This window comes from Notothenia rossii (assembly GCF_949606895.1).
Source record: "Notothenia rossii genome assembly, chromosome: 8".
NCBI classification, from domain to species: Eukaryota; Metazoa; Chordata; class Actinopteri; order Perciformes; family Nototheniidae; genus Notothenia; species Notothenia rossii.
The window spans coordinates 3,265,509-3,279,318 of NC_136906.1; the positions used below are offsets into that span (position 1 = coordinate 3,265,509).

A 13,810-nucleotide genomic window follows, 5' to 3' on the forward strand; every position below is an offset into this window, starting at 1 on the left:
GATGGTCAACATGTTGATTTAAAATGATATTACTTCCTGTCCTGATCATAATCAATAAGTCAATCATGTATTATTCTCCTGTACATAGCTTAGAGTCTTAGCTTGGGAAATCAATGGTATAATATTAGTTATTTGTTGTTATCGTTGTTGTTATTGTTATCCAAATATAAATTGGGTACTCTGATGTTTTATAGAACATACATTATCATGATCATAATCAATAAGTACATCATGTCTCATTCTGTTTGAAACAGCTGAGATGAAACACATGGTGTGGATAAAGGGAAAGTGATCAATAGTCATTGAACAGACTTTACTGATGGGATGTGTGATCAAATGAAATGTTTGGATAATGAATAAAGTACAAACTAAAACAGGATTGTTGTTCTTGTGTGATGTCCAAGGTGCCGTACGAAGCTGATGGAGAACATGTGGAAGTGATCTGAGACTAGAGCTGAGTTTCCTCCTGAAACAAAGCTCAGTGTTCATCCTCACTCAGCCTGACCCCTCCCTCACTCAAACGTCTCTGTGTGTATAGATATCACAGGAGGGTTGCTTTAAAACACATTCACTGGAGTTGTTTATACCTTTTTTAAACCTTTTCTTTTAGATATTAAGCTTCTTCACTATTTGTCCTACTCTTCCAGTTTCACCCAAGTCACTGCATTTGAGCTGTAACTCCTTTCACTCTTAAGAATATGTTCTGTACTCGTTTCACCACAAAGTGTTCAGACAGTGCATTCTGGGGCTTTTTATCTTCTAATAAGTGTCAAGGGAATGTATTTTTAGTGCACGCATGTTTCTTATTTGGCCATGAAACATTAACTTTGATGGCCAAATAGATCACTTATGAAAATATATAAAAGTGGAAACACATTGTTGGCTCCATGCAGCTTCGCTTTGGGTTCAGGCCTCATTTAAAGCGTGGCGCCTGGGCCGTGTTGCAGGAAACGTGGCGCTCTAACCCCGGAGGTCTCTTCTGGAGCGAGGCCTCTGCTAATGAGCCCGTCAGGACGAAAGGTGGTTTGTTTTCAGCCTCTGAAAGCAGGCAGGTGCTCCTTTCAAAGGCAGCAGGACGTAAGTAATAAGTAAGTATGAGTAATTCTAACTGATTACACTCCTTGGTTTACTTCTGGAAGACCCCGACACCTTCTCCGCCGAGTTTCCTGCCAACACCGTGTCCTTTCCTGTTTCGGGTCCCATCGACACCAGCCCTTGCTCCTTCCAGGGTCTCGTCTACGCCTGACCCGCCAGGGGTTCCACCAGCTCCTGCCCGTCTCTGTGCCCGGCCTCCTGAGTTCCCAGCCGAGGACTCCACCATGCACTCTGCCTTAGCCCCGGGCCGTCCGCCCGACACACCCATCATGGACTGTGCTTTGCCTCTGGGTTGTCGTCCCGGACCCCCTCCACCAACCCTTTTGGATATTTAATTTGTAATCGTTTGACAGCCCTAATATATATATAGCACCAAATTGCAACTAATCTATATCTACTGTCACTTTTCACATTGAACATGTGCTCTTTTATTAAATTAACTAAACGCTTTCATTTTAAGTTGAGTGTTTTTGACCCTAAGAAACAGATGCATTGATCAATAACAATAATCCACAGCTCCTCTCTCCGTCCCTTATGTCGTGTCAATTTTACTAACCACTATCTTTTCCAAACACAGAAACATGTATTATTGACTAACCCACAGTTGAAATAATATTAGTTGAAGAATATCATTTGAAAGGTTTCACCAATTGATGTTCTTCCTGGTATGTTAAATTAAACCAATACTGCGAGTGAATTAAGCATACCCCCGCTTATCATGTACAACTCTCCAATTACAACATGTCAACTTGTTTTTTGAGGATAGTAGGGCGTTATTTTGTGAACTGAATCATTCCAGTCTGTATTAAGATGAGGGTGAACATCTCCAGCATGTTAGCCTTATGCTAAGCTGTAATGCCTTTTCAGGTAAGAACTTGAAATACTTTATTAGTTTTACATTTCTTATTCCATAGCGTGATCAGAACTCATGGTCTTGTGTTTGCGGAAAGCACATTACTTCAGGAAGTGAGTACAGTTATTCAATACACTTAATATCTTACCATTTCTGATTAGAGAATACATAAACAAATGTTTTCTAAGCTTATATTCTCTTTCTTGTGGATTTTTGGTTGTTGCTTTGTTCGTGTTGTAGTGTCAAGATGTAGCGATATTGTATTTCTTTATTTGAACGAAATGCATTTGGAACAGGAAGAGATGTACAGGGTGTTATCAAATTGCTATTGTCACGTGTAGTCATTCAAATTAATGTTCACTTCCTGTCCTTCGAAATGCCATTAAAAGCATGTAGATTGCACCATATTTAGATTTCAAAGTTCAACTTAAACTTTAGGTTTTAAACTTTGAATCAAGTCATGGAAATGTTGAGAAGAATCTGGCTCCAATCTCCATTGACAAGGACAGAGGGAAGTTCAAATCACTGACAATGTGATTCTGATTGATATTAAACCCGTTTCATTCTCTTTGCAATATAAGAGATGTTGCCGTTCTGAAAACTGAGGCTATTGTAAATGTTACGTCCCCGCTAAGGTCGAGGGGACCTGGAGACAATAACATACAACCAATACAAATGAGGGAGTCAGTGTAACAGTTGACAAAAGGTTTATTTTGTGTAAACCCAGAATCGAACAGACATATAATTGAAACACTCTGTTGGTGAGGAGGAGGAGGAGGAGGAGGAGGAGGAGGAGGAGGAGTCAAAAGGAGATTGTGCCAAACAAAAGAAACAAGCATAACAAAACCAGGCCTCTACATCTATCCTTTGAAACCAAAACTCAAACAAAAAAACCCTCACTAACTAAACTACAAAGAATTTGGCAAAACAATATACAGGGGTGGCAACAATCCGCTAACCTAGTGTGTCTGAACATTAGTTAGCTACGTGATGAGAAATGTACAGGGTACCCCAGACTTACCGAACTCCCTCACGTCTCAACACACACACTTTCAAAAAGGTCAAACAATACAAAGAGAATGAGTTGCTAAACACTGCAGGCTCCTTCATCAGCAACAGGCCCAGAGTGAGAGAGAGAGAAGACTTCCTGGGTGCCTCCTTTATGGTCGGCCCTGGCTGCTGATAGGCCAGCTGAGGGTGAGGGGATCCAATCAGCCATCAGACTCAGGTGCACAGGCAGACTCCGATCAGCTGCTGATTAGCTGTGCAGAAGACAGGGAGAAGAGAGAAACACAGGAGGGAAGGAAAACCACACAAGTACAGCCTGCCTGGCACGTAACAGTAAATATCCCATGTCACGGCCATTTCTACTGATCATGATTCCATTGTTGAGGTCTACTAGAATAGATTTAGATTGTTCAATGTTCCAAACTCACATTGGTTTCTCAAACAGTATCTCTGTATAGTATGTGTATTCACTCTCTTTCCTAAATGGCTTGTTGGAGGTCCTGCATCCCCTCTCGAATCCCCTCTCGAGTCTCTTCTCGAGTCCCCTCTCAAGTCTCTTCTCGAGTCCCCTCTCGAGCTCCCTGTCGAGTCTCTTCTCGAGTCCCCTCTTGAGTTCCCTCTCAAGTCCCCTCTCGAGTCTCTTCTCAAGTCCCCTCTCGAGTCTCTTCTCGAGTCCCCTCTCGAGCTCCCTGTCGAGTCCCCTCTTGAGTTCCCTCTCAAGTCCTCTCTCAAGTCCTCTCTCAAGTCCCTTCTCAAGTCCCTTTCCAAGTCCCTTCTCAAGTCCCCCCTCGATTCTCTTCTCAAGTCCCCTCTCGAGTCTCTTCTCGAATCCCCTCTCAAGTTCCTTCTCAAGTCCTCTCTCGATATCCTTTCCAAGCCCCTTCTCAAGTCCCCTCTCGAGTCGCCTCTCGAGTCCCCTCTCAAGTCCCTTCTCGAGGTCCCTCTCGAGTCCATTTTCAAGTCTCCTCTCGAGTTCCCTCTCAAGTCCCCTCTCAAGTCCCTTCTCAAGTTCCCTCTCAAGTCCCCTCTCGAGTCTCTTCTCAAGTCCCCTCTCGAGTCTCTTCTCGAGTCCCCTCTCGAGTCTCTTCTCGAATCCCCTCTCAAGTTCCTTCTCAAGTCCTCTCTCGATATCCTTTCCAAGCCCCTTCTCAAGTCCCCTCTCGAGTCGCCTCTCGAGTCCCCTCTCAAGTCCCTTCTCGAGGTCCCTCTCGAGTCCATTTTCAAGTCTCCTCTCGAGTTCCCTCTCAAGTCCCCTCTCAAGTCCCTTCTCAAGTTCCCTCTCGAGTCCCCTCTCGAGTCACTTTTCAAGTCCCTTCTCATGTCCCTTCTCTAATCCCAACACCATATCCTGTCCTGTTGGGGGTCCCGCTGACATATGCTCCGCCGCATTTCCTGCCAACACCATGTCCTGTCCTGTTGGAGGTCCCGTCGACACCAGCCCTTGCTCCGTCCGGGGTCCCACTGACACCAGCCCATGTCCCGTCCAGGGTTCCTGTTACGCCGTTGGCTCCGCCGGCTACGAACTCTGTCCTGCCGGGTGTCCCACCGACACCAGATCCTATTCCGCCCGAGAACACCTCCTGTTCCTCTGCCTTGCCCCTGGGTCATGGAGGGAGACAAGAAAGAAAATGAACCGACAAGGAACACAGGGGAAGACAAGACTAAATACAAAGAGGGTTAACCACAGGACAAGACACAGCTGGGCAGGGCTCGCTTTTTGTTCCTAGACCTTTTTCCTTTTCTTGTACTCTACATTTGGGTCCTACCTTTTTCCACGAGTCCTAACTTCCTCCCTTTTCTGTCAAGTCTTGGGGGGATGTTTCAGAAAAAGGGTTAGTTGAACAATTGTACTCATCCAAAAATCCCCTGCTTCAGGAAACTTTTACAGCATTGTATTACCTTGAACCCCAAAATAGATACCAAACGGTTCTATACAAAAATGTATCAGTGTTCTACTACATCATCAAAAAAACATGGACACTGGTCATTCAAACTAAACAGGAGAGAATATTGTATCCATGTGTAACCGGTGTCGTTAAGCGGTCTCTGCGTTGTGTTTTCGTGAATGACACCCGAGCCAGCGGACAGTTTGGACGATCTCCGTTTAATCTGACCACAGATATAACAAATCAGCCTTATAGGTTGCCCTCACTATGACTCCTCTCTCGTGGAACATTTTACAGAAAAGGGCGAGAAAACGTGAGGGACAAAATATGAAGGGGGAAGTCACCATAAGAATAATCCTCTGAGCACAGCGACCACACTTCAGAGGTTCCGCCCACTGATCTCCGACGTTGTCAGGTATTGACATTCAATAAATGAAGAACACAGAATTTGTGTGATTATACTAAATAATACCAAAATACAAATAAACACCACTGCATATTTACAACTGTTACACATGTCATGTCTTGAGAGGGTTATTTGTGAAGTTACTACGTTTTGCCCTATTTCAAAAACAATTGTGAGACTGGGTTGTATCTTCACAGCTGGTCTGTTAGCTTAGCGGTCATCAGCAGATGAACCTGCAACATGCATGCACTTGTTCTCACAAACAAGAATAACCAGTGTTGGTCAACCACAAAAGGGTGTTGGTGATCTGTCTTTGTTTGAAAAGACACGTGTGCAACCACACAGATTCTGTTCTCATCAGAAAGGGAAGAGGAGGTCGGAAATAATTCTGTGAACTGAATCATTTCAGTCTGTACAAAGATGAGGGGGAGGATCGTTATTTACTCGCTACCCGATATTAAAGTATTGGCTATTGCTCCAACACATTGTACGTGATAGGCTAAGGGGCGGGACATCCCTAAGCGGTTGACCAATCACAACAAAGCCGGCCAGCTAACCAATCAGAGCAGACTGGGCTCTGGTTTTAAGACAGAAGGTGAAAAAGAGTCATGTTCGATTAATTTGGTTTTAATCAGTTAACTATGGATCATACGATTAATCACGATAAATAGTTACATTTCAATTGATTGAATGCGCTTATTATCTTGAGCTGTCTTTATAGATTTTAGATTGAGCAACAACCAGTCAGACAGCTCAGTTCAATCAGGAGAGGCTTCATTTTGTTTAAAGAACATTTATTGACACATGTCATGATAAATGTTAAGTCTTTGGGGATTAGACCCCGATCCCGAAATGGTATATCTAAAGGGGGAAATGCAGCCGTGAGCATATAGGGAACCCCCCGGGGTCTAGACACTGGTGATGATGCTGAAGATCTGGATTTGATGAGGAGATGGGATGAAGAGGAGGTGTGATGAGGTCTTTGGATTAGCTCTCCAGGCAGTGGATGTGATGAGAGGAGGTGGATGGGGAGGAGGCGGGCGGCAGCATGAACACCTGAAATCACAGCTGACTGCAGGAGAGAGGTGAACCATTTGAAAGTTTGGCTGCAGCACGGTGATTGGCTGCTGGAGATTGAGGTGAAATGTAATAGGTTAAAGAGACGCCCGTGATGAGCTGATTATATGCAGCTGCGGAGTGAATGTATAAATGTACCCAGTCTTCCTGAAAGAACTTGCGCTGAGCTTCAGTTCCTGTTCTCACCTGAAATAGAACTGTGGTCACACAGTCATGTCAGTGTGAGACGATGAGGGTGAACATCTGCAGCGTTTTAGCGATGCTCCTCGGCTGTAATGCCATTTCAGGTGAAACATTTAAATGTTCTCTAATCAGTTTTGTTATTTTTCATTTTAGAGTGTGTGATGTTTGCAGAATGTGACATACCTGTTGAGTGATTTTATTTCACGATCATTTAATACAATCAATTTAATTTGGTTTCAGATGAGAGGAAACAAAGGTCTTCGAAGCTCATATCCTCATTTGCACGGATATTTGCTTGTTGCTTTGTTAGTTTAGTTATTTGAACACAGAAAGTCCACAAAGAACGAGGACAGATGTAACGTTCACAGCTTTGGCAAATTCCTTTTTCCACCTATTGTCCTGCAAACTAAATAGAATAATGTTGTCGTTCACATTTCATTTCATTTCAAACCTTTATTTAGACAGATTGGTCCCTTGAGATCATCGATCTCATTTACAAGGGAGACCTGCATCATTTAGTTCCACATGAAACATAAAAACAACAAACAAACAAACAACAGAGGATATCATATTTACATATTCAACATTTACAAATACCCAGAGTGTCAGAAAGCATTTCATTTAGACTTAAATACATTCAGAGAAATAAAAATGCTCAATTTCAATTTTGCCTGTAGACTGTTCCAAGCAAGTGGAGCTGCGCACATAAAAGCTGTCTTACCTAAGACAGTCCTTACTCCTGGCACATCTAACAAGACTATATCCTGCGATCGCAGACAATAGCTGCTTGCAACTTTCTGCTTTATCAATGAACAGATATAATACGGGAGTTTGCCCAACATAGCTTGAGACTATTGTAACTCTTGTTTCTTTTAAAGCTTTACGCCAGGAAGTGGTTGAAGAACGGACCTCAGGCTCTCTGCCTTGCCCTCACTCTGTGGAAGGTACAGTGACGTGGAGCAGAGAGAGGAACGGAAACAAAGTGGCCATATTTACAATTGATGGTGAACGAGAGATAAGATACAATGGCTGGGGCAAACGATACGGTTTATCCAGAGATAAATCACTGCACATTCGCACATTGACCCTCTCAGACTCTGGGAGATATTTCTGTAATGATGAAGCTGTGGAGCTGACAGTGATCCCATTAGGTAAGAGCAATCTTTATTAAACTTCTTCTGCTTTCTATTTATCCTTAATTTCTCTTAATTGAATTGAAATGCCTTTTAAATTGTTAAAACCACTATTTCCATATTTAGGCCTACTTTTGGTTACTATAGATGAAAAGGGTTTTGCTACACTTAATTTCTGTTCATTTTAAATTAGTACCATGATTTCATTTTGGACTTCACGTCACCTTCACTAAGCAAACTAATGTTCAGCACGATGACGTTTAGTAGTCTAATTTAGTCACTTGTTAGCAACCGCCGACAAAAGCTTTTCTGACATATTTTATATCTAGAACAAAACGGGACAATCTCTTCAGCTTGTGTTGACCACAGATCTCATTTCAGGCTTCTAACCAAAGACATCAAATGCTCTGGTTTTATTAAATGTGCCAACTGCTAGGACTGTCTTAGGGAAGACAGCTTTTCGATGCACAGCTCCTCTGTCTTGGAATAGTCTGCAAATTAAATGGAAACTGAGCAATCTGGTGCCACTAAATGTTTTTAAAGCTCGGTTGGATGCTACTCAATCGGAAGCTATTGGTACCTGTTCATGTGGATAATTATGTAAATGATGCTGTATGATGTCCTTCTGTTGTTCTATTTATGTTTTTATGTTTCACGTGGAACTACTTGAGCAGGTCTGCCTTGAAAAAGACATCAATGATCTCAATGGGATTCATCTGTATAAATAAAGTAAAAATAAAAAAAAAATAAAAAAAATACATGTTGAAAAATACTTTGACTAAAAGACGAGAATGAGGTCAAATGCTGACTCACTTCCAGGTTTAAGGACATATTCCTGCACCGCTCTGTTGCAAGAGAAAGCACCTGTGCTGCATCGATGTGCGGTCAGAACATTTGGAAAATGTATTCCAGACAAGTTGGGAAAGCAACCTTAGAAACAAACATGTGTGTGACCATACTTGCCAACCTTAGACCTCAGAAATCGGGAGCATTTCAAAACCGGAGGGGGGGGGGGGGTTAGTGGATCGCCGGAGCTGTAGATTAACATTAACATGCTTCTTGTAGTTGTAAGTGCACTGCCTTGCGGCCTGTAGCACCATGGAGCATATGTGTGGGCTGGACCTGTATTTTACAGGAAAGGAGTGAGCAGAGAGTAGTTGTCGATTCTTGTTCCGTTTTCTGTGACTATCTGCCTCACCCTCTCAGACTTTCAGTTGCGCACGCTACTAAAGAGACGTGTTACCATGGAAACCAAACAATGGTGTAGCTGTATTAAAGTCCGAGTGGAAACAGTTCTGAGTAAATCTGATTTTGTCAGAAATCGGGAGAAATGCGGGAGAGGGCAGTGAAATCAGGAGTCTCCCGCGAAAATCGGGAGGGTTGGCAAGTGTGTGTGTGACATGTACTCTGAGCCAAAAATGAAATGATTCGTTTTCTTCCCAAATGGGAAAATACAAAGATCCCAGGAGCACGTCAGTTTTTATCAAACTCAAACTATTTCTGCTTCCTTATCACATTTGAGAATAATATTTATAATGTCACAACAAATGTACACTTAATAGCACGTCTGCAAAATGAAATATGAAATGAGTGTACGTTATTAAAACTTGAATGTGTTCTGTGTCCAGAAACAATCAGAGTTGATGCTACAGAGAGGACCAGCGTCACTCTGGACTGCCCTCATGATGATGGAGGATCACATGATCCAACATGGAGCAGAGACTCTGTTGAGATACATCGACAGAAAGGCTTTGATGTTCCACCTGTTGACCGGACCTTGACCTTAGCAGACTTGGAGCTACGTGACTCTGGACTCTACTACTGCGGTAGAAAAGCTGTTTTTCTGCAAGTGATTGAAGGTGAGAGTCAGAGGAACACAGAAATATGGGTGGAAGGAAGGAAGTAAGGGAAATGAAAGAGGTGACTTTTAAAAGGCTTGTAATGCTAACTCCCTGATACACCACAACCTGTCATTGAATGACCAATGATGCTGGATCTTTAGAGGTTTTGGAAGGTGGATTTTGTCACCTATGGATAGAGCCGGATATATTGTGATTTTAAAAAGGTGTCTGTTATCGTCTGGCCGGGGACAACAGCTGGAAATTAGCCATGTCGGCTAAAGCTGCTCCATTCACTGTTTTTTGTGACAGTTCATCGATGGGGACTGTCCACGACACTATAAATAAATAAACTAAAGTAAACTAAGCCAGGTCTTTCGCCTGTTTCTAGCCTTTATGCTAAGCTAAGCTAACCAGCTGTAGCTGCATATTCACCATACAGAAATAAGAGAAGTACTAATCGATAATCTTAGAAGAAATGTAGAAAAATAACATCAAACAAGAGGGCATTCAAATGAAAGGTTTCCACTGTTTTACTTAAGTCAATTAAGAAACGTCCTTTTGCATTCAACTGGTTTCGGTGCTGAAAAAACCAAGTAACACAGCATAAAAGTCCACGGCCTGTTTAAAAATGAGTCAATAATTTCATGACTTTAGTCGTCAAATGTTTTTTTGTTTCCTGTATTGTATCCTCTTAATCACTTTGAAGGGAACAAGGCACCACCTACGCCAGCAGCAGCAATACCTGGATCCTCAACAACAACAACAACAACAACAACAACAACAAGACCAACAAAAACAATGGCAGGACCAACAACAACAACAACAACAACAATGGTGGCAAGCACAGGTAGAACTTAAAGGGCCCATGTCATGCTTTTCCGGTTATTACCCGTCCCCTTGTGTGTTATGAAGGTTTTTCTGCATGTAAACGGTCTGCAGAGTCAAAACCCTCAAAGTACACCCTGTAGGGAGTAAAACTCTAACACAGAGAAGACCTCCCCAAAACGCCGCGTTGGTGAAACGTCATTGTCCATTGTTTACTTCCTGAGTACTGTGTCGTAGGAATACCCAGTAGCCACGCCCAGAGCTATGACGCGATACGGTCATGCGGTACCCGGAACCAAATGGGCCAATCCGCGGAGCCGTTACGTTAAGCCCCCGCTGATTGGTCCAAATTGACCAATCCACGGACTTCCTCACACACACACTCAGTGCAGGCAGCTCTGCTAATCTCTCCTCCCTGGCTGCAGGCTGATAACAGACAGTTGGGATCGCGGACATTCTCTCTGCAGACCCATTCTCTCTGCAGACCCATTCTCACAGCGTTTATCAACCTTTTTCTTACTCAATATCAAGACACACTTATTGTTTTTACTCCGGCTGTGACTTTGTGTGTGCTCAGGGTGAGTTTGGTTGTGTTTCGCTGTGTATCGCTAAACAAGGAAACCACACCTCCACGGAGCTCAGCGCGATTCACAACGTCCCGACCAATCAGAGCACACTGTGCTCACAGGGAGGGTGGGGGCTGGAGCTACTGGAGCTACAACGAGCCGTTAAAGGCAGAGAGTGAAATTCAGTGAATACACGTAGTTTACAGGGATGCTGTTTGAGAAACCAAAGTGATTTTGGAAAATTGCACAATATAAATATATTCTAGTAGACCTCAACAATGGAATTATGATCAGTGGAAATGGCCATGACCTTTAAGTCTTTTTTTTTTAAAGAGAAAATGTGTACAAACATCAACATTTACAACAAATGTGAAGCAAACATAAATTCTAAGATTAAGATACAGAACAGTGTATGTAAATGTCTTTTGATTACATATGCACCTAACTTACGGTGCCTTGTGACACTCTTTGTTGCATCCAAGTCAGATAAACACTGCACAATGTACCCTTTTGGGATGCTGTTTTCTTAAAAGTATTCTTACTTTGTCTTCCAGTGGCTTCTAAAGATCAACAACAATCTCTGATTCGAATGGCTTTCTATGTTCTCCTTCTACTCATTCTCATCATCAGCATCATCCGTCTACTTCTCTAGGAAACGCCGGTTTAGAAAACAAGGTAAATGAGATCTGACTGTAAACACATCAAAGGAAAATATTGCAATCAATTAAAGAAGGCGAAAAAGTAGTTATGGCCGGTTTATTAACACACACAGCTAATCACATTTAAAGCATTGATAGATCAGAGATAGGTTGGGTAGATAGCTTTTACTGTTTTAAAGATTACATATCCAGTGATACTACGTTCACAATCTTTTTCACAGGAAATGAAGAAATACACACAATCATCATTCAGGCAGATAATGGTGAGAAATAAGAAGTGTTCCTTTTTCTTTTTAAAAAGGAATACCTCCGTTTTCTATTCTCATCGAGCCTCACGTTAAATATATCTTAATATCTTGCTTTGAAAGAAGTGCCTATATGTCCTTTTTTGGTAGGTGGAAGCTCGGCTGGACCAACTGAATACTGTATGACAGATTTTACAGGTAACCAAACATATTTTACCAACATCCTTCATGAAAAGCAGAGAACTATTTTTGTTTGGTTTTTAATTCTTGTTGGTTAAATGTTTTAATAGATAACTCAAACCAAATTGATCCCACATACTCCAACATCCCCTGAGAAGAAGACAGGTACAGATGGAGCTCTGATCAACATTAGATCATATTTTGTTGTGCTGTATCTTTGGTTGATATTTAGTTTCTGCTGCCAGAAACAGTCATTAGCTCAAACTCATTAGCCGCTTTCACACCAAGTACTTTGGCGTACTTAGTCCCGCCGAACTCTTTAATCCCTGGAACTGTCCTAGTAAATCGCGTTCACACCGGAATAAATCCCTGAGGGAGGATTAGGCAAATGAAGCCGCTGACGTCACTTCTTCTTCTTCTGCTTTGGGTTTACTGGCAGGCCGCAAACAACTTCACGGCGTATACTGCCACCTTAAGTCCCGGGTAAATCGCCAGAACGCAGACACCTCCTCATCACTCCACCGCTCCCATGTTTTATTTTGTGTATCCATAAGTTCTCTCTCCGTTGGTGTGCTGGGCTAATGCTAATAATGCTAATAATGCTAATGCGAGCAAATAAAATGGCGGCTTCACAAAACTTTTCTGAGTTTTACGGAGCGTGGTTTGCAATTCGCCCAGCCAATCAGAAATGGGAACCTTTTCATGCCCAGGAAAATACCTGCTCTCTAGCAGGGACTGAAAAGGGGTGAAAAGGTTCCCGAAAAAAAGTTCTAGTTCCAGATCTTTTTGGTGTGAACGAAAAGTCCCAAGAACTATCGGATCTATTCCTGGGAAAAGTACTCCGGTGTGAAAGCGCCTATTGATAAGCTACACTTGTATTGGTAGAATTTTGGCTTTCATGATATTAATGTGACCTCTGTGGCTGTAAGAGTACTTGGTCAAACAACAATTACAATCAAAAATAAAATAGCTAGTTGCAGATTCAATAAAAAATAATTACAGATAGTCATTTTCACCCATAACTCAGACAGAAATTCTGCTAATTGGTATTTTGTCTTTCACAGGTTTGTCTCAGCTGACTGACAACACATGTATTGGACTGAAGACACCTGGAAACAGCAAGGACCAATATCTATAGTTATACCTCAACATTGTGCTTCTGTCTTGTAACAAGTTGCATTGTTTTTTATGAAAAAAGAGTTCCAGGTTTTAGAAGTCGAGATTAAAACAGCTTTTACAAAAGAGAGCATGGATTGTATTCCCTGTACAATTTTAAAAACATTACTTATGTGTCCCGATTTAGGAAATGTGGGATTGGACCCAAATGAGGACAAAAGGTTTTGCGATTGAGATTTGTTCTCAAATAGGGAGCCAGTACAGGTGATAGAGACATGCAGTGTTTACCCTACCATGGTCTTGGCGCTGCGCCCCCCCAACGGAGCCCTGCGGCCCCCCTGAAATTCAAGCTATTTTTGTTTTTTTTAATAATACATATATATAGCACAAAATTGCTACTAATCTATATCTACTGTCACTTTTCACATTGAACATGTGCTCTTTTATTAAATAAACTAAACGCTTTCATTTTAAGTTGTGAGTTTAGTGTTTTTGACCCTAAGAAACTCTGATGCATTAATCAATAACAATAATCCACAGCTCCTCTCTCTGCTCCAGAGGATTAATGCATACTTGCCAACCTTTAGACCTCAGAAATCGGGAGCATTTCAAAATGCAAAATTGCGGGGGGGGGGGGGGCTAGTGGACCGCCGGAGCTTTTAGATTAACATTAACATGCTTATTGTAGTTGTAAGTGCACTGCCTTGCGGCCTGTAGCACCATCCTTGATGGAGCAT

At 42.2% G+C, this 13,810-nt stretch overlaps 1 protein-coding gene across 2 annotated transcripts; it reads left to right on the forward strand.

The window, feature by feature from the left end:
- Nucleotides 1–8,901: 8,901 nt before the first annotated feature.
- LOC307016089 (uncharacterized protein) lies at nucleotides 8,902–13,376 on the forward strand. 2 transcript variants are annotated; one of them, XM_079645126.1, is made up of 7 exons: nucleotides 8,902–9,113; nucleotides 9,270–9,500; nucleotides 10,189–10,329; nucleotides 11,428–11,548; nucleotides 11,754–11,795; nucleotides 11,928–12,122; nucleotides 13,022–13,376. In XM_079645126.1, the coding sequence occupies exons 1-4, from the start codon at nucleotides 9,065–9,067 to the stop codon at nucleotides 11,523–11,525; spliced, it is 519 nt and encodes a 172-aa protein (XP_079501252.1). In that variant the 5' UTR covers nucleotides 8,902–9,064; the 3' UTR covers nucleotides 11,526–11,548; nucleotides 11,754–11,795; nucleotides 11,928–12,122; nucleotides 13,022–13,376. The 2 variants fall into 2 exon arrangements, 1 of the variants encoding a protein (XP_079501252.1); XR_013801758.1 differs by having other exon boundaries at nucleotides 8,940–9,030.
- The last annotated feature ends 434 nt before the right edge of the window (nucleotides 13,377–13,810 follow it).